The sequence below is a fragment of the Homarus americanus genome, unplaced genomic scaffold (genome assembly GCF_018991925.1).
Source record: "Homarus americanus isolate GMGI-L3 unplaced genomic scaffold, GMGI_Hamer_2.0 scaffold32583, whole genome shotgun sequence".
In the NCBI taxonomy this organism is placed as follows: domain Eukaryota; kingdom Metazoa; phylum Arthropoda; class Malacostraca; order Decapoda; family Nephropidae; genus Homarus; species Homarus americanus.
In genome coordinates, this window is record NW_024713129.1 from 23,269,287 (window position 1) to 23,291,131 (window position 21,845).

General features: G+C 39.5%; 1 protein-coding gene across 4 annotated transcripts in view; it reads left to right on the forward strand.

Annotated features, from left to right (window-relative positions):
- Positions 1–21,845, forward strand: part of LOC121869471 (GPI ethanolamine phosphate transferase 2-like) — a 159,351-nt gene that overhangs the window by 32,637 nt on the left and 104,869 nt on the right. For all 4 annotated transcript variants that reach the window (XM_042370827.1, XM_042370849.1, XM_042370842.1 and 1 more), the window contains exons 6-8: positions 76–203; positions 12,950–13,158; positions 13,288–13,508. In XM_042370827.1, the coding sequence (XP_042226761.1) occupies positions 76–203; positions 12,950–13,158; positions 13,288–13,508 (558 nt within the window). The remainder of the gene's footprint in view (positions 1–75; positions 204–12,949; positions 13,159–13,287; positions 13,509–21,845) is intronic.

Below are 21,845 nucleotides of genomic sequence, written 5' to 3' on the forward strand. Positions count from 1 at the left end.
AGGTATGATTGAGTTCCTTTTATATAACTAAACAGGTTTATCATTGTACTGTACTGAACTGTACATGTTTCTCAGGGACACAAGTACTTGGTGGTGGTGTGTGGTGATCACGGCATGAGTGATGCTGGAGGACATGGAGGCTCCTCTCACTCTGAGGTTACAACATCTGCTCTACTTTTCTCAAATATCTTTGGAAAGAAAATGTGAGTCATTTTTTTTTTACTTCTTTTAATGTGCTGTAATTATTTCCTTTATAATGTATAGTCATTATATTCTCTTAAACATGTACAGTAATATTATGGAAGAAGTTTGGTATCCAACAAACAAAAATATGTGGACTGAACTAGGTTTAATGTACAGTACTTGTTTTTAGTATATTGCACTAATGTATCAACACCTATTGCTTATGATTTCTGTTTTTTGTGGATTTTTAGTGAAAGGGGAATTTTCCAAGTTGTTTTTTACATATGTTGGCAGTTTGGGTTTTAGTCATATTGCAAATTATACTGAACACACATGGTCACCATACTGACACTTATACCAAACACATGTGCCACCATACTGCCATTTATACTGAACACATGTGCCACCATACTGTCCTGTATACTGAACACATGTGCCACCATACTGTCCTGTATACTGAACACATGTGCCACCATACTGTCCTGTATACTGAACACATGGCCACCATACTGACACTTATACTGAACACATGTGCCACCATACTGACACTTATACTGAACACATGTGCCACCTCATACTGCCATTTATATTTCGAACACAGGTGCCACCATATTGACACTTATATTTCGAACACATGTGCTAACATACTGTCTCAGTATACTGAACACATGTGCCACCATACCTCGTCCTGTATATACTGAACACATGGCCACCATACTGATATACTGAACACATGTGTGCCACCATACTGCCATTTATATCGAAACACAGGTGCCACCTACTGACACTTATACTGAACACATGTGCCAATTACACTGCCATTTATACTGAACACACATGCCACCATACTGCATTCATACCTAACACATGTGACACCATACTGCCATTTATACTGAACACAGGGCCACCATACTGCCATTCATACTGAACACATGGCCACCATACTGCCATTCATACTGAACACAGGTGCCACCATACTGCCATTTATACTGAACACAGGTGCCACCTTATACTGCCATTCATATTGAACACATGGCCACCATACCTGCCATTCATACTGAACACATGTGCCACCACACTGCCATTTACATACTGAAATACAGGTGCCACCATACTGACATCTATACTGAACACATACACCATACTGCCATTTATACTGAACACATGCCACCATACTGCATTCATACCCAACACATGTGACACCATACTGCCATTTATATCGGAACAGCCACCTCATACTGCCATTCATACTGAACACATGGCTACCTTATACTGCCATTCATATCGAAATCACAGGTGCCACCATACTGCCATTCATACTGAACACAGGTGCCACCATACTGCCATTTATACTGAACACAGGTGCCACCATACTGCCATTCATACTGAACACATGGCCACCATACTGCCATTCATACTGAACACAGGTGCCACCATACTGCCATTTATACTGAACACAGGTGCCACCATACTGCCATTTATACTGAACACGGGTGCCACCATACTGTCCTTTATACTGGTAGACTCTATGTCTCAATGTTAAATCGCTGTAAAAAAAAAAAATCTTTGGGTGTGTCTGGAGATGATTCCTGATGGTGTGTCTGTTATGGGACTCATTCGTACGTTAAACCATATTTATTTCAAGTTAAAATGTCACAAATCTTGCCATTGTATAGAGAATCTTGATATGTTTTGAAAAAAAATTGTGTCAAGGCTGAAACCTGGCACACTACGTACTAGCAATTAAACTTTTAAGGACACATGGATCACAGTTTGTAGCTGAAGCAATAAAATTCATTATAGAAGAAACAAGTGATCGCGGGCCCTTCGTGCCCTTGTGAAAGTTTGAACGCTCGTGACAGCGTACAGCGAATGAGGGTGCGCCAAGTCCGTGACTTGCATGGTTAATTAAGGTGCGCCTAGTCCGTAGACTTGCATCGTTTTCCATCGTAAATAAAATTGTTAATTAATGCCTTCCTAAAGAAACCATCGACATGGGATCAGGTTTGTTCCACTCTACGAATTTTTTGCGATTTTTCCACAAAGTTTGATGAAAAACGATTGTGCCGTTTCAGCTGCCCAGGACAGACAGACAAACAGACAGACAGATAGACAGACACACGGCTAGTCCTTTAGTACAGTCAACCCTCACTTTACGCGGTCCCACATTCCGCGTTTCCACGTTTACGCGGTACCCTGCCGGAACCCAGGATGCTCACATTCCGCGGTGCGTGTACCCCTTTACGCGGAGAGTGTCCGGCTCGACGCTATTTTTAGATTCGCCCCATCCGCCTGCTCCCGCCTCCTCCCTCCTCTGCCTCCGCCTGGCCAAGCCGCGCGGTAAGGTTGCGTAGTGCATGTCTCTGTTGCGTTATCACTGACGTATCGGACTGTGATTGGCCATGCATCCCTACCTCCCTCCGCTGCTAGCTGTAATTGGTTTAAAGTAATATGACGTGCCCACCCGGGGGAGGGAGGGAGGGAGGAAAAACGACGCTTTACCTAGCCGCGGCAGTTTCATCCCTCCAGGCCACACCGTGTAATCCTGCATACATTGTTCTGAAAAATGGCTTCCGCCGGACCACCACCCCCAGAGAGAAACCTTTCCTTGCCTGGACCCAGCCGCCCTAAGCCCAAGAAGACACGATGTTCCTTAAGTTACGAGGTGAAGTACAAGATCATCCAAGAGTTGGAGAAAGGAACAAGACAGGTTGATTTGGCGCGCCAGCATGGTGTGAACGAATCTACGATCCGGACGATAAAGAAGGATGCAGCCAAGATAAAGGAGCACATGAAGATCACAAAGTCTACAGGTGCTTCTATGATCAAGTATTTCCACAACCAGGTGCTTCTATGATCAAGTATTTCTACAACCAGGTGCTTCTCAAGACGGAAACATTACTTGTGAGCTACTTGGTGCGTCAGGCGCGACGGAACATGGCGGTGGACACGTGCTCTGTTAAGGAGTACGCACGTGAACTGTATGCTGCAGTGTCACGAAAGATGGGAATTACAGAGCCCAAACCCTTTAATGCTTCCACTGGGTGGTTACAGAGGTTTAAGATGAGGAACAAGATCACCAATATAAACATTGGTGGTGAAGAAGCTAGTGCTAACCGTGCTGCGGCTAGGGAATTTCCTCCGTTTTTACGTGAGATTATGGAGGAAGGACAGTACACCGACGACCAAGTGTTTAACATGGACGAATCTGGTCTTTTTTGGAAAAAGCTACCTTCCAAGACCTTCGTTGTGAAGAATGCCAGCAAGATTCGGGGCCGGAAGTTGCAGAAGGAGCGCATCACCGTCCTGTTTACCACCAATGCTTCCGGTACCTGTAAGCTCAAGTTATCGGTGATCCACACAGCCCGCAAGCCGCACGCCTAACAAGAGCATGGACATGACCAAGCTAAATGTCCACTGGCTGACCCCACGTAAGGCGTGGATGTTCTCTACACTGTCCCTCTCCTGGTTTGATAACTGTTTCGTTCCCGATGTGAAGAAATTCTGTGAGCAACAGAATGTGCCATTCAAGATTTTGTTGCTGCTGGACTACGCACCAGGACACTTGCCCCTACTGTTAGATCATCACCCCAACATAAAAGTGGTCTTCCTTCCTACCAACACTACGTCTATATTACAGCCCATGGACCAAGAGTTAATCTGTAATGTAAAAGCTGCATTCTCAAAAATTCGAGCTCCTGAACGACTACACCAACACCAGGGAAGAGTTGCGTAACCTGAGTGACACCACCACCGATAGCAAGAGCGAAGACGACGAGGATCAACAGTTGGCAGAGCAAAAAATACTTTTCAAACAATTCTGGAGAATATTCAACATCAAGAAAGCTGTGGACTTCTTGGTGGAGGCATGGGATCAGCTGTCTGTAGCAACTGTTCGTCACGCATGGAGACATGCGTTGCAAGGCTTTCCGGGCGTTAGGCAGAGTCAATCTGTGACTGGTGAGGTTCAGACTGTTGCAGTAGCAGTGGACCTTGCCAGAGAAGCTGCGCAGAGTGTTACAGCTGCAGGCTTCTCCGAGACCACCAACGACGACATCCTGGAAGTGATAAGGGATCCTGATGTGACTACCGACTAGATGGTAGATGATGATGACGTCAGTGAAGAGGCAGGTGGTGCGTCATCCCAAGAAGAACACCGCTTATCCCATAGTAATGTTAGGGGTGCCATCGAGTGTGTTGAGAAAATCAAGCTCCTCCTTTCCGACGACCCTGACGCAAACAGGTATGAAATCTTCACTACCCAGCTGTTGCAGACTATGGAGCCCTACTTCAAGGTTTATCACGACAACATAAACACCAGCCGTCAGCAAAGCATAACAGAGTTCTTCGCCCGCAACCCACCACAGCCAGCCCAAGCCAGTGATAGTGACAGAGGTAGAGACAGTGAAGATGACTTTGAGGGATTTGTCAGGGAGGCCCTGACAAGTGTGGATGACAGTGATGGTGACTCACCTGAGGGCCAGTAGCCTGCCCTCTGCCTCGGAACCAGCCTCCATCCCCGTATGCCGACCCATCTCTTCTACTAACGTAAGTGTTCAACCTAACTTTTAGTTTTCCTGACCTAACCTTTATTTTTCCTAACCTAACCTCTTCTATATTAATTGTTTGTGCATACCATCATATAGTTAAGATAAAATTTTTACTACAACATAGTTGTGTGTCGTCAAAAAGTGGAGTTTGGGGGTCGGCCCGGTCTCTATTTCAATTAATCCCATATGTTATGTTGTTCACTTTACGCGTTTCTCACTTTCCGCGATACCCTGTGGGTTATATTAACCGCGTAAAGTGAGGGTTGACTGTATATTAAATGCAACTCGTGCACACTCGTACCAAAACTGTCCGTTCTCTATTACTGTACTTTATTAATAGAGCACCGGTAGACTGTCACATTTTTAATAAATTTGTTTCTCATTATTTGTGAGAGGATTTTCCAATTATTATTTATGTGTATGTGTTTTGTGTGTGTGTGTGTGTGTGTGTGTGTGTACATACATACACACACATGTACAGTATACTACAGGTAAAAGGATTAATTGTCCTCGGGGCAAACACATAAAGGGAATATACATTTCTTTATACACAGCTAAAAATGTAACACCTCCCCCCCCCTCCGATCTGCAATGTTATTTGCGGCTTTGGCGATTCACGGCCATTATGAGAACCTAATCCCCAAGAATTTAGGGGAGCCTCCTATAATGTAATTTCTTTATTCCTTAATTTCTGCTGAATAGTGAGCACCAAATGCTTTATTTTTACTTAACAGATAATATAAAAAAAGAAAAAGAAAATATAAGCAAAGGACTCACTTTCATAACGAAAAATAAGAAAGTCAAATGACAATGATGTTACTGTACGCATTCGCTTCCTTCATAACAGCAAACACAATAAGGCCTGCACCATGCGGTCCCCACATGCTTGGCTGCTGTGCTTGCAACGCTGCTGCTTCTAATGCTATGTTACTATGTTTAACAGCCGCTTACAAGGTGAACAGCTGATCGGTGGGTGGGTCGGTTATTGCGGGGGTCTTTTATTCGAGGGTCAATTAAATGAGGGTTTAATTGTTTATTACTGACTTTGTATTTGATTGAATAAATCTTTATATATGCAAAATTAACAATACAATATATTAATAATACATAGAATATTAAAACACAAGAGGATAAGAGACGGCATTGTTATCAGTGTTTACACCCATAATGTCAGTTATCCTCCTGTAACTGAAGAAAATAAGACCCTGGTTGTTGTTGTAGTAAAATTAATGTAAAAAATATGTATGTTTTAATTAATGCTTTTTAATGTACAGTAGAAGTAACCACCGATATTAAAGAAAAGTGAGACTGATAGTGGAACGCCAATGTATACATGCGCACTCAAGGAAACATAGTCATTTATCTTAAGAATGTGTACAAAAGATTCATTATAGTTTATTACTGAATATGTATTTTATTGAATTAATGTTTATATATGTGAAATGAACAATGCAATTCATTAATAATATGTAGAATATTAAAACACACACGAGGAGACAAGGCGGCATTGTTTTCATGAGTGACGATGGTTCTACTTAAGAAACTGAAGAAAATAAGACCCTGGTTGTAGCTGTAGTGAACTTAATTTAAAAAAAAATTGAATACCTGTATGTATCTTTTAAGTAATGTTATTTAATGTTAATAAATGGAGCACTAGAAGTAGCTAACCACTAATGGTAAAGAAATAAAGCGAGACGATTGGGAACGCCAATGTATGAACAGTTAATGCGTACATGTGAAAACAAATTGTTATTTCTCTCATATGAATGTGAAAGCAACTCTTATTAACTGTTCATATATGTTTTAAATAATATTTACGAATGTAAAACAAAAATTCTACTCACCAATGGTGGTAAAGTCCAAAACATAAGGACAGCCAATGAATATTGTGCGAGTTTTTAATCAGGTGACGAAGTCATCAGGTTCAACTCTGGCTGAAGCCGTAAGTTTCCATAAAGCTGTTTGCTGAAACTGTTACTGAACCTGAAGTTGATGTTGAAGCTGCTTATGATGCTGAATTTGATGGTGTAGCTGAAGTTGATGGTTTAGGTCTTTGAATAATAAAGCTCTCGAAAGAACCTTGCACAGCTGCTTTCTTTTCTCATTATACATCTTTTTGTAGAGGTCATTTGCGTTTATTTAAATTTTTATTTTTTGTTCTGTTAATGGATCCACTTCAGAAAATATGTTCATTGCTTGCTCTATATAATATCCACAGACCTCTCACCTTTTTCATATCGTTTTAACACATCTAGTGTCTTGGCTAAGCTTATACACTTTCTATTAGCTTTTGAAACAACACTACCATCTCTTGCTCTCTTGCTCATGTTGAATACGGATGCAAAAATGCTGTAAGAAACCTGAGAAAGTTTTTCCCCAGTTCCTGTTCCAGATGCGTGAAAACAAAAGGCCCGCCAAGCTCCGACTGTTGTTTACTACTCATTAGCCAGGCAGCTTCTTTGCGTAAGGCGCTCTTAATTTTTTTACAGTAATTTTTATTTTTTTTATAATACATATTGGGATTTAGTTATTATTTATATGAAAAAGTAATTTTATTTTATTTTTGTATTATATTTTGGTCATAAATACGAATGAAATACGGGCGTAAATTGAATTGGGTCCTAAATTAACCAGGGTCTTAAGTATGAAAAGTTGTTGGTTGAACCGTTGTTATTGGAGGCTTTACTGTATATTGCACTTACATGCACAAAATCATTTGTTTTCCCCTACAAATCCACTTTAAAATCACTTTCAATAATTGTATGACAAAACTTACTAAAAAAAAAATCCACAAAATATCCTTGTAAAATAGGGGTGCGTCTTATATGCCGGCAAATACGGTGTGTGTGTGTGTGTGTGTATATATATATATACAGTTGGTCCTCACATTACGCGGTTAATGTAACCCGGAGGGTCCCGCGGAAAGTGAGGAACGCGTAAAGTGAACAACATAACATATGGGATTAATTGAAATGGAGTCCAGGCCGATCCCCAAACTCCACTTTTTGACGACACACAACTATGTTGTAGTAAAAATATTATCTTAACTTTATGATGGCATGCACACACAATTAATAATTAAGAGAAATATCAATAATATTAGGTTTTTTAACACTTACATTAGTAGAAAAGATGGCTGGGCACATGGGGATGGGGGGTTGGTTCTGAGGCAGGGGGCAGATTATTGGCCCTCACCTGTATCAATTGTATCACTATCCACCACAGAGGCTTGCAAGGCCTCTTTGTCAAACCCCTCAAAGTCCATATAAGTCCATATCCTCACTATAATTATCACTATCATTGACTTGGGCCGGCTGTGGTGGGTGGCGGGTGAAGAACCCGGTAATGTTTTGATGACTGGGCGACCTTGTGCGCACTCTGCTCGCGCCGCTCTCCGCGTAAAGGGGTACACGCACCGCTGAATGTGAGCATTCCGGTTTCGGCAGGGTACCGCTTAAACGTGGAAACGCAGAATGTGGGACCGCGTAAAGCGAGGGTTGACTGTACACTCATACTGTAGAACAACTTACCTTGATGGAGTCAGTGAAATGCTTCACAGGGCTGGTTGATGGGTTCCGAGGCAGGGGAGGCTGGTTACTACTTCCTCCTTACTCCCTCCTCTACACCTCCTTTAATCTCAGCATCAAATCCCTCAAAGTCTTGAGGCGGCTTCCACCAGTCAGTCACCCACTTCAATATCATCATTGGTGATGCCATCATCATCTCCTAAAGTGATGTTTGCCAAGGCATTAATAACAGGCTGGACCGTGTACAGGTACTGAGTATTAAGGGCCTGCTGATGAGCATTAACACAGGACATGTACAAGACCTTATATTCCTCTATAACCTTATCAGTGGCAAGGCAGATAAGGTTCCGAGGATGAGGCCTGGTATCGTATTCTTTTAGCTGTTCACTGAGACGTTTGATGCTTATGTGCAACTCAGTCATCTGCCGTGTTGTAGGCTCACCAGGCAGGCTCGTCATCCTCTTGTGTTGGTTGCTGTTGTTGTTCTTCATCCTCCTTCAACATTTCTTCAGTTGTCGGTTGCTGCTGATGTTGACCAATGATTCCTCGCAAATCTTCAATCTGAACATCCGAAAATCCCGGTGATGGGACTGATCACGCTGCCTCGACCGTGTCCATTAGTGTTGCCTCCACGGACTGCCTCTCCCCGCTTGCCTCGGTCTGCTCTGCCCCACTTATCTCAGAGTTAGCAAACAAAGGCTTCCATGCATGTAGCATTGTTACAACATTAATCTTATACCATGTCTCAACAATTCTGTCCACTGCATTTTTAATATTATATTTCTTCCAAAATTCACAAACTGATAACACTTCATGGTTGCAGGGTGGTGAGGTGCTTCGAGTCTGGTCGTTTACCATCTCCTCCTCCTGGTTAGCTGGTGCTGATAGAGCCTGGTCACTGTCAAAGAGTTCTGCCCCAATTTGTTGAGATTCAACTACAGTGGGGTATGCTATAACGAATCTAATTGGTTCTAGAACCTCGTTCGTTATAGCATTCATTCATTATAGGATTAATCCGTTCCAGGCCCCCAAATACTTAACTCTGAAAAAATTCTGTGGAAAATGTAAAAAATACGGTACTTTATCTTACCTTAGTGTTGTTCAGCATGCAGGACAGTAGGCAGAGGGGGAGGGGGGAGGAGAGAATTATGGAGAAGAGGTGGAAGGAGAGGAGTCATCCTTCCTAGCCCTCTTTGGTGACTGTCTCACAGGCACTTTGTCTGTAGGTTCTTTTGTTACCTTTGTAAAGAAGGAATCCAGGGTTGGCTGCTTCAACCTTGATTTCTGGACCTTCCAAAAGTAGTTCATAACATTGTCATTAAACACACTGATGGCCTTTTGCACGGAACCAACATCAGGATGATAATCCTCAGCAAGTTTGGACAGTTTGCTCCAGCAAAAGAACGCATCCTTGAGATCTTTGGCTGGAATGATGCGGCTTTCCTCCTTGTCCTCCTCCTCCTGACTCCTCAGAAGTTAAGCTCCGCTTCAGTGTCTCGTTTTGTTCTTTGTGAAGCTCAAGCAGCTCCTCAGTGGACAGTTCCTTACTGTGCTCTTCCACCAACTCCTCAACATCATCATCATCCACTTCCAGGCCCATGGAATTGCCCAGAGACACAATTTCATGAACAACAGCCTCTTCTTCTAACTCTTTGAAGCCTTCAAAGTCTCTTTGAAGGACACATTCAGGCCACAATGGCCTCCAAGCAGCACAAAGACACCTCACAGTAACCTCTTTCCAGCTCAGGTAATTAAAAAAACAGCGTCTGCTATATTGAAGTGACTTTTCCAAAATTCCTTCAAGCTAACATCACTGGAAGAAGTGGACGCAAAACATTTTCTAAACAGTGCCTTTGTGTACAGCTTCTTAAAGTTAGAAATTACCTGTTGATCCATGGGCTGGATGAGAGGTGTTGTGTTGGGTGGCAAGAAGTGCACAGTGATGAAGTTGAACTCCTCTGGCAATTCAACCATCAAATTAGGAGGGTGGGCAGGTGCATTGTCTATCACCAACAAAGCTTTCAGTGGAAGATTATTCTCCCTGAGGTATTCCCGAACACTGGGTCCAAACACCTCAATTACCCACTCAGAGAATAAATTCCTGGTCACCCAAGCCTTTGGGGTTGACCGCCACATAACACCAAGGCGGGTCTTCCTAATGTTTTTGAAAGCTCTGGGGTTTTCTGCATGGTACACAAGGAGTGGCTTTATTTTGCAGTCACCAGAAGCATTAGCACAAAGAAGGAGGGTAAGCCTGTCTTTCATTGGCTTATGGCCAGGGACAGAAGTTTCCTCCTTGGTAATGTATGTACGGCGAGGCATTTTTTTCCAAAAAAGTCCAGTTTCATCACAGTTGAATACCTGCTGAGAAACAAAGCCTCCCTCTTTAATAATATTAAAAAAAATGTCATGGTGTTCCTTAGCTGCTTCCTTATCTGCACTAGCAGCATCACCATGTCTCACAACACTATGTAATTTATTTCTCCTTCTGAAACCAGTAAACCACCCCTTGGTACCCCTAAACACTGGCACATCACTATCACTTGCACTGGGAGTCTTGGCTTTAAGGTCCTCAAACAATTGTCTGGCCTCCTCACAAATTATAGCTTCACTAATGCTATCACCTGCCATTTCTTTCTCCTTTATCCACACTAAGAGTAAATTTTCCATCTCCTCAATCACATTACACCTTGCTTTGCTAAGTCTAGAGATTCCCTTAGCCACTTGCACAGTTTTCAACTCCTCTTTATTCTTTAAAATCGTACATATAGTCGATTTAGCCATCCCATACTCATCACTAAGTTTCGCAATGCTTGTTCCATTCCTCACGTTGCTTTATGATTTTTACTTAGTTTCAAGAGTTATGAGCTTTCTTACTCGCTTTGAACGATTCATTGTCACAATTGTACACTTGTATAACAAAATATTTATACAAATAACTCTATTTCCACATCAAAAGACGAAATTTCAACAATAACAGTGGTGCACTGGCTACACAATGAGACAAAGATGGCGCCTGACACTCTTGTTGTGGGTCGCGGTACAACAATATTCATGCGCCAGGCGAAATAGTCCCGTATTCATCCGCGTTCGTTGTAGGAGTTCCGTTCGTTATAGCATTCTCAATTTTATAGGTAAAACCATTCGTTATAGGAATATTCGTAGTAGGATCCGTTCGTTATAGCATACCCCACTGTAATGAGTCTGATGAATTTGTGGTCAAATGGCTGCAGAAGCGATGTGGTGTTAGGAGGAAGGAAGATAATGGCAGTACTGTTGGGCGTCAGGAACAAAGTGCTTGTCAAACCAATCAGTGCATAAAGACCTTGTAACTCAAGCTTTCTTATTAGACGTCCAATAAACATTGAGCTGTGACTTATTGGCATGACGGTAGGCTCTAGGACGGGCAGCACGGTTAACAGCCAGGTGTTTCATCAAGAAATCTCTACTTGCATTAGCTGTGAATAAAACTGTAATCCTGTCCTTTAAAGTCTTTACACCCCTTGTCTGTTTTTCATCCTTGGCAGTGAAAGTGGTTTTTGGTGAGCGCTTCCAGAAAATGCCAGTTTTGTCACAGTTGAAGCTCTGGTCTCGGCAATAACCACTCACTTTCACAAAAGCTTGAAAGACAGCCAGATATTTTTCTGCTGCTGCGACATCATCCGATGTACTCTCCCCATAGTAGTGGGCAAACTTGACTTCATAATGCTTCTTAAAAGCAGCCAACCAACCAACAGAAGCATTGAACGGTGGTGGAGAGTTAACCCGTTTCTTCTGTGCAACTGCAGCATAATAAACACGTGCTTGATGCCTGTCTGTGGCCCAGTCAGGTCACCCTGCTCACGGTTTTTTCTTTCCACCCACTTGTGAAGTGATGTTCTGTGATAACAAGCAGTAAGTATTGTTGTGAAGTTTCGGAGAATGTCTTGTTACTAGAAAATCTTGAGAATACATTCACAGAAGCAGTTAAGGCTTTCTTGTTCTTCTTAAGGGAACGTATGGTTGATTCGGGGCAGTTGAACCTACGCATGATTTCACAGGTACGGGTACGTGCACCATTTTTGATCATTTCAAGCATCTCTTGTTTCATTTCAAGGGTGTATTTCCTCTTCTTGACCCCCTTACGGTAGTCACGCTTGGCTTGGGGTTTTCCTTGTTGACCTTCTCTATGGCCATTTTTACCACCAGAACCGCTCCCAACATTTACATTACGCACCTCACTCATTGTCAAGACACAAGAACTATTAACACACAAGAATCGTTAATACACAAGAATCGTCAATACACAAGAATCGTCAATACACAAGAACTGTTAATCCACAAGAATTGCTAATACACAAGAATCGTTAATGCACAAGAATCATAAATAGTTAAACAAGAATCTCGCGAAATGTAAGCACGATGGGTTATATAATCCAAGGTCACTTCACCGCTGTTGTAAGAATAAAAAACGGAGGATAACAAAAGACTGTGACAATGCGTGCTGCCCACTCTCCATTGACTCACGAAACCGGAAATGAAAATTGCTATACTTTACTGGCTGGAAATTTTAAAAGTGATGCCAAACATATGAATTGCGAATCTAAAACTCACTAAACTTGAGATCCTACTGTACTGTATATTTGCATTACTGTATTTAGCTCTCAAGGTTAATAACAACAGCCTTTCTGTAATGTCATCATTTTTCAGACCCTACAAAGTCCGTGAAGCCAAACAAGTTGATCTTGCCTCCACACTGTCCTTCTTAACTGGCATAGGAGTTCCTGAGGGAAATATTGGGAAACCACTTACTGAAGTGTTCTCACATTTTGAAGTGGAGAAAAGAATGTCCTTACATCATAATGCTGCAAAACAGTTGCTGGCAATTGCCCGTGGGTCAGGACTCCACGTAGACCATGGTAAGTGTAACCCTCCTCATTATTTTAATACCAGTTAAGTGCCTGTACAGTACTGTAGTAAAATTGAAAAAGAATCATAAAATAATATAACGGTACGATTCATTTGCTATTTTCATCTCTTTCTTACAGGTAATGCAGAGTTACTCTTTCAGGAAACAACAAGGTTACACAGTGATGTTTTAAAAAAATTGTACAAGGATCCCCCAGACTCAAGCTATAAGGCAGCTGAAGCAGAGAGAGTTTGCAAGTTTTATCTTGAATGTCAACAGACAGTGTCAGATGCTCTTTCATCAAAGTTGCAGAGTTATGATCTTCCCACCATCTTCATAGCCACCAGTGCTGTCATTATGGTTTGTTTTATCTTGTGAAATGGAAAGTAAACTTGGAGAGAAACCCCTGGGAAAAGTAAATGTGAAAAGTTTATAGCCTTAAATTTAAAACTTCCTGATATATGCATGGTTAAAAATACTGTACAGGCAGTCCCCGAATTATGAAAATATAAATAATATATCTTCATTCAATTTATGAATGAGAAATATGAAGTTATGAAAATTACTATGCCATTTTCATAATTTTTCCATAAGTACAGTTGGGGTCAGGAATTCGTGTTTCAGTCAGGCCAGAGGGTGAGCAGACCTTTTCACTCTTACTTGGTGACATGTCGCTGTGCCAAACATCCCCACCAACACTTGAATGATAGAACAACCATTGAGAGGGACACTACCATTTGGGTAAGGGGACCGTCCGGCTGAAGCACGAAATTTGTTAATAATTCATCAGTCAATATTAATTTCCTGTCAACAATTAAGGTCACCAGATACATTGTTGCTATACCCCTGAATTGGTTCTGCCTAATCCCTGATACCCGATTTTTCCCTTATATTCTTATCAAGTATTAAAATCCTACTTCTCCATAACTTCTTGCTAGATTACATTGAAATTCATGTGTAGTATAGGTAGTTTACTCCTCTTGAATTTGCCATATACAGTAGCTATTTCTGATTATCACTGTCATTTTTGGGTGCATGAATTTTTTCCCGACTCATTTTTTCTTCCAAATATTTATAAAGATAAAGCTGCAAATAATAAACCAAATTAAATATAAAGAAAATCTTTATGTTCAGCCATGCAAAATATGTTATTCTACTACAGTATGGCCAGATAATTCACAGATTTTTATTTCGCGGTCCTCTATTATTCGCGGATGACACCCTGGATGTAGCCAAGAATGACTAAGGGCATTTTCGTGGCCAGGACAGGGAGTCATTCGTTCTAGAGACAGTAATTTCCTCTAGCTTTATTGTATATATGTGTGTGTGCAGACACACACACACAAAACACATAGAAATAAATAATAATGGGAAAATACTCTCACAAATAATCAGAAAAAAATGTATTAACAAAGCATGGAGTGGACTTGAGAGGGTAGACTCAATATTTTTAATACATATCTATCTGATTGTACGTATGTACAGTATTGTATTGTATATATGTGTGTGTGCATGAGTGTAGACACACACACACAAAATACATACAAATAAATAATACAGTAATGGGAAAATCCTAACACAAATAATCAGATTTTTTTTTATTATAAATGTTGCTTCTACTCTCAACTCCTTCCGTGTGTTACTAATAGAGCATGGAGTAGACTTGAGGGTAGACTCGAGGAACATTTTTAATAAATTTCTTTCTGAATGTATGTGGGAGGATTTTCCATTATTGTTTATTTGTATGTGTTTTTTTGTGTGTGTGTGTGTCTACACACACACACACACACACATATACAATACAGGTAAAAAAATAATTGTCCTAAGGGCAAACACATAAAGGGAATATATATTTCTATGTACACAAGTAAATATGTGTCCCCCTCCCCATCAGCAAATGTTATTCATGGATTTGGCGATTCACAGCCATTTTGAGAGCTCACTCGAATTTGAGGGCATGCTGTTCTTACTTTTTGTTTTACAGGTTGACAATCCCTTATCCGAAATCCTTGGGGCCAGATGCATTTCGGAATTTTTTTTTTTATACAGGGATCAGCCCACCTGGGCACAGGTCATTGACCCACATTGGGGCCTGGGGAACTAAAATATAATAATAATTATAATAATAGTAATAGTAATTAATAGGTCTACGGTGTGTTTCTCACTTTTGATCTTTTTTTCATTCATGTGTTTCTTTATTATTATTATTATTTTTATTATTAATTTTACAGTGATCCCTTGGTTAACGAGATTTCGGTTAATGATTTACCTTCTATAAGATTCTTAACTTCGGTTAACTAGCAATCCCTCGATTAACTAGTTTTTAATGAGCGACCCTCCACATGTTTTTGCTTGCATTTGGCGGTCCACCAGCTGTAGTATTAGTCCGCCAATACAGTAATCGGTTCTAGGGCTTAAATTCCTTACTATTTTAGTAAATATCAAGAAGTTTATACTATTCAATAATTTTAAAAGTTTGATATTAAATTTTTTAGTCATTTTAACAATTATTGAACATAATTGAAGTACAGGAAACTAGTTTTATGCGTGCCATCCAGCCTGTCAACACACCAAACAGGCGTCAGTCTCTGTGTCTTTTCAGTGGAGGTAACATCTTGCTTGAGACTCTCTTCAACTAAATGCTTTTTTTCTGTGTTTCCAAGCTAATTATTGGTCAATTTGAAATTTATTTTGCATATTGACATTATATAATGCAGTGCAGTGTTGATTTAAAGAAAATAATCTTGAATTACATCAAGAGAACTAAAATTTTATGGGTGAAATGGCACCATGGGGTGACTTCTCTTCCACCCCAATGCCTTCTCTTCTCCCTTCTCCTCCACCCCCATTCTAAGTCTCATCATCATCATCATCATCCAGGAGCCTTCTACATACACACCTCAAAGTAAGTGTACTTTACTAACTTTTTTGTTGATTTTTGGCAATTTTCAGTGTGCTGGAACCAATTACCCAAAAACCCATTGAAACAATGGTTTCGGTTAACAAGTAACCTTCTGGAACAAATTGTGCTCGTTAACCGAGGGACCACTGTATTGTTATTATTTTATTATTATTATTATTATCATTATTATTACCTTATATTTTTTTTATAAATTTTATTTACTATGAATTATTATTATTATTATTATTATTATTATTATTATTATTATTATTATTATTATTTATTATTTATTATTATTATTATTATTATTATTATTATTTATTATTTATTATTTATTATTATTATTTATTATTATTATTATTATTATTATTATTATTATTATTATTATTATTATTATTATTATTATTATTATTATTTTCACTCCCCAGGCCCCGATGTGGGTCAGTGACCTGTGCCCGGGTGGGCTGATCCCTGTTATAAAAAAAAAGAAAAAAAAATTTTGGTCCACAAAAACTTTTGGTTTTCAGAGGTTTTCGGAATTTCGGATAATGGGTTGTCAATCTGGTATTAGAATCGGCCCATAATTAGCCGAGCCTTGGGGATTTGAAGGTTAGAAAAACCTGTTTTGAGATAAGGTCGATAAGGGTGGCATGAGAGCAACACATGATCGAACCTCACTCTCGCTTCTTTCATGGGTAACTGAGGAGTACATGCAGCCTCAGGGTGAGTGGTCAGTTTCTGCCCCCAGGGTCTCCATCCCTCCTCCACCACCAGTCTCTCTCTGTACAGAAATAAACAAACAATATTTGAAATACTCTGTAACATTCAATGCCATAATATCCAGACCACTAGGTTTAGTTATAGACTTTTCCCTGTGAAAACGTCATAATTTTGGGAAAAACATGACTGTACTACTTTAATGTACTAATTGTACTCAAATGTACTAAGTTAATTTCTAATATTTTTATGACTAGTGCAAACTATGGGATGTTTATACTCAAATTAATCGCTATCTTCCAAGGATTCCAGCAATGGAAGTTATATTTTGCCAAGTTAAATTTGTGACATTTTATAAAAGAAAAACTTTATGCCTAAAAAAAAAATTATCCTGTAAAATCCTTATTACTGCCATTTTGCCTCTCCTGCTGGCTGAGAGGAGGAAGGGGGGGAAGGGAAGGTGGGATGTTCACAGCCAGTGATGGGAGATTAGTTGTCAGTGGAGGGGGGGAAGGGGAGGTGGGGTGTTCACAGCCAGTGATGGGAGAATGGTTGTCAGTGGAAGAGGAAGGGGAGGTGGGATGTTCACAGCCAGTGACGGGAGATTAGTTGTCAGTGGAGGGGGGGAAGGGGAGGTGGGGTGTTCACAGCCAGTGATGGGAGATTAGTTGTCAGTGGAGGGGGAAGGGTCAGGGACTCAGGATTATACAAGACAGGGTGTTTAAGCTGTTTGCTTATAAAATGTCAGTCTTGACTTAGCAGAATATAACTTGCATTGCTGGAATTCCTGCAAGATGGCGATTAATTTGAGTACAGGTATAAACATCCCAGAGTTTGTGCTAGTCATAAAAAAATTAGTAATTAACTTAGTACATTTGAGTACAAGTTGTACATTATAGTACTGTCATGTTTTGCCCAAAATTATGGCTGTATGTAATGGGGAAAACAAAAGGTTTATGCTCATCAAATTGTCCAATACAACTACAGTGGTCCCTCGGTTAACGAATTAGCTCCCATAAGGATCTTCAATTCGGTAACGAACAAAACTTCGATTAACGAAATCCTTACGACAAGCACGTTTTGTTGTGCACATAAGCTGATCAGCTAGTCCGCCAATACAGTAATCGGTTTTATGTTTACATTCGTTTCCAGTGGAATAAATATCAAGAAGGTTGTGCTCTTTAATATTTTTGCATTTTTTTTATATTAAAATTATTAGTCATTTTAAAATTTAGTTATATTGATAATATATGCAGTACAGGGAACTATTTTTTTGTGCGCCCGTCAGCCACTTAACTCGCCTGCCAAAGCGTCAGTTTAACTTTGTTTACAGTGGTGGAAACATCGTGTTTGTTGCTCTCATGAATACAGAGTATTTTTATGTTTTTACACAAAAATAATTGGTTATTCTGAAATTTAGTTAACATATTTATAATATATAGTGCAGTGCAGTGTTGATTTAAATAAAATAATCTTTAATTACAGCTAGTGAACTTAAAATTTTATTGGTGAAATTACTGTATCAAGCATGGGTCCAAAAAAAGGCAATTTCTCCTCCATCCCCACTTCCTTCTCTTCTCCCTTCTCCTCCACCCCCACTTCTAATTCCCATCATCATCCAGCAACACTCTACATACACACCTCAAAGTAAGTGTACTGTACTGCATTTTGTATACAGTTGTACCCCACTTAACGCGGTCAATAGAACCCAGAGGGTCCCGTGTTAAGTGAAATCCGCGTTAAGTGAACAACAGAACATATGGGATTAATTCCAATAGAAACCGGCCCGACCCCCAAACTCCACTTTTTGAAGACACATAACTATGTTGTAGTAAAAATAACATCTTAATTTTATGATGGTACATGCACACAATTAATACTTAAGAGAAATAGAGAAATACAGTCGCCAAGTTAATGTCCATTCAAATAATGGACTCAACTCCCTCCCCCTCTCACACTACACTGCTGGCTCTTCCCTCTGAGAAATTTTGGGGAAAACCACTAAATTTTAATAAATAATACCTCAAACTAAAGTTAGGATAATACAATTGACATTGCTGGATTCCTTGTAAGACCAGGAATATTTTGAATATAAATGTCATATATTTTGCACAAAAGATAACATAGTTACTCAGAGAAAAATTTTTATCTAAAATTTGTATGTCTAATGCAAAATATATGATGTTTATATTCAAAATGATCACCAAATTATAAGAATTCCAGCAATGTAAATTATATTCTGGCCGGGTAATTTGTATGAATTTTATGAGCTAAAACAGGCAGTCAGGCAGGGTGGCGGGTGGGGCAAATCTAAAAATAGCGTCTCGAGCCGGACACTCACCGCGTATATGTGGAAAAAATCCGTGTTAAGTGAAAGTTCAGCTCTGGCGAGGCACCGCATATATGATAAAACGCGTTAAGTGAAACCGCGTTAGGCGGGGTAATACTGTATACAGTCGACCCTTAACATAAGCGGGAGTTAGGTAACAGAGATACCCGTGAATGTTAAAAATCCGTGTACTTTTGCTGCCCCCCCCCGCCGTCCCCCCCTAAAAAAAACCCTGGCCCCCCATGTCCTTATTTACTGTATATACCTGTTTGTAGTTCGTGTTTTTAAGACCAAATTATTTGGCAAAAATTTGGGTTGAAAAATATTTACCAGTAACTACCAGTAAACAATGGAAACTACGCACCAACGCACCACCAGTTGTGAGTGTCGGTACAGTCGCCAGGGCAGATCTCTTGCGTCATCAAGCAAGCCCAAAGTAGCCAAATGCATGGTATGGTATGCACAGGACGATGTAAAACATAAAGTGTTCATTTTTTAAAGTTTATTTATAGATACTGTACATAAATTTTTTTTCATTACATTTGAAACATCAATCTTTGTTAATTAAATTTGAAACAAAAGAAAACTACGATACCGTATTTTCATTAAAATATTACATCACAAGTATATTTTACCTTAACTGTGACTGAATGAATATATTCTCAGAAATAAATATGGAAATGTAAAATTTTGGCTGAAATGACGTACATATTACAGTGGAAAGTGGGATAAAATCATGACGAAAACAATGACTTTCGCTTTCTTTCGTTGTTCAAAAGATTTTACTGTAATTGCTTTTCGAATGGTTTTCAGTTAAAAACTGTTGTACTGTATTACAATAATATTCTATCCTATCATTAGCCTCATAATCCCACAACTGAAAACCATTCGAAAAGCGATTACGGTAACATATTTTGAACGAAAGAAAGCGAAAGTCATTGTTTTCGTCACAATTTTACCCCACTTTCCACTGTAATACGTACGTCATTTCAGCAAAAATATTTTATTTCCATATTCTCAGAAATAAATAGTAGTTTTCTTGAAACGTAATGTACAGTATTTAATATTAAAATGCAAAAAGAGCTATAAAAACAATTAATACTGTACACTCGTAATGTACTGGCTGGCATCTCCACTCGTCCCTGCTCCCGCCTCCAGTGTCACCACTCCTCCCTGCTCTATCCCTCTGCCTCCTCCACATCGTCACTGCTGTTGTATTACAATAATATTCTATCCTAATTCACTTGAATAAATACTACGATACCATATTTCTGAATTTTTTCATTAAAATCCATCAAAATCATTTTCCTTGTCATCGTCTTCAGCACCAAACAGCTCCACCCAGTCTTCTCCTTGAACAGGGCTAGAGGGCACATGTTTTTTAAATCGTTTTCAGTTAAAAAACTGTTACATCACATGTATATTTTACCTAAACTGCGCCTGAATGAATATATTCTCAGAAATAAATAGTAGTTTTGCTGAAATGTGATGTATTTCAATATAAAATAGGATAAAATACATGACGAAAACAAAAGACTTTACCTAACCTTCCGATGTTCAAGAGATGTTGCTCGTTTTTTAATAGTTTTCGGTTAAAATACTGTTATATTACAATGATATTCTATTCATACTGTGCTTGATATACTACATTCACGGAAATGTAATATTTTTGCTGAAATGACATACGTATTACAGTGGAAAGTGGGATAAAATCGTGACGAAAACAATGACTTTCGCTTTCTTTCGTTTAAAAGATGTTACCGTAATCACTTTTCGAATGGTTTTCAGTTAAAAAAAATTTGCATCACAAGTGAATAAGGATAGAATATTATTGTAATACAACAGTTTTTTTTACTGAAAACCATTCGAAAAGCGATTACGGTAACATCTATTGAACGAAAGAAAGCGAAAGTCATTGCTTTCATCACTTTCCACTGTAATATGTACGTCATTTCAGCAAAAATATTACATTTCCATATTCTCAGAAATAAATAGTTTTGCTGAAACGTAATGTATTTCAATGTAAATTAGGATAAATTACATGAAAACAAAAGACGTTACCTAACCTTCCGATGTTCAAGATATGTCACTCGTTTTTTGAATAGTTTCCGTTAAAATACTGTTATATTAGTGATATTCTATTCATACTGTGCTTGATATAATACATTCACGGAAATGTAATATTTTTGCAACTACAATGCTGATGTCAACACAAGCGTGGTTACAGCGAGACTTGACTGAGTGAGGGAGCGGGGGGTGGCGTGACGTGTGTGTGTGTGGGGTAGTGGGCGATGTGCAGTGTTTAGTGCCGCGTGCGATTTGAATGTACTTCAATTACTTCAATGTACAGAATATTCCTCCGGCGGGGCAATCCGCATATTTGCAAATCTGTGTATGCTAAACCTGCGTATGTTAAAGGCCGACTGTACTTTGTATGTACTTTTCTGTGAGTTGGAACCAATTACCCAATATCCATTGAAATAATGGATTCGGTTAACGAACCACTCTGGAATGAATTGTGTTCGTTAATCGAGGGACCACTGTACTATTTGACACTCCATGTGCGAAAAAGGTCACAAATAGTCACCTGTAATTAAGCAAGTTGCCCAAGATTTAACACTGTAAAAATATTAATATAGTGATATCCCCGCTAGCTGGAACAATTTGTGCAGAGCACTTCCGGGAATGAGAGATTTCTGGGTAATGAGACGACTCTCTCAAAGCCGGAAAAAAATCTCTCATCACGGAA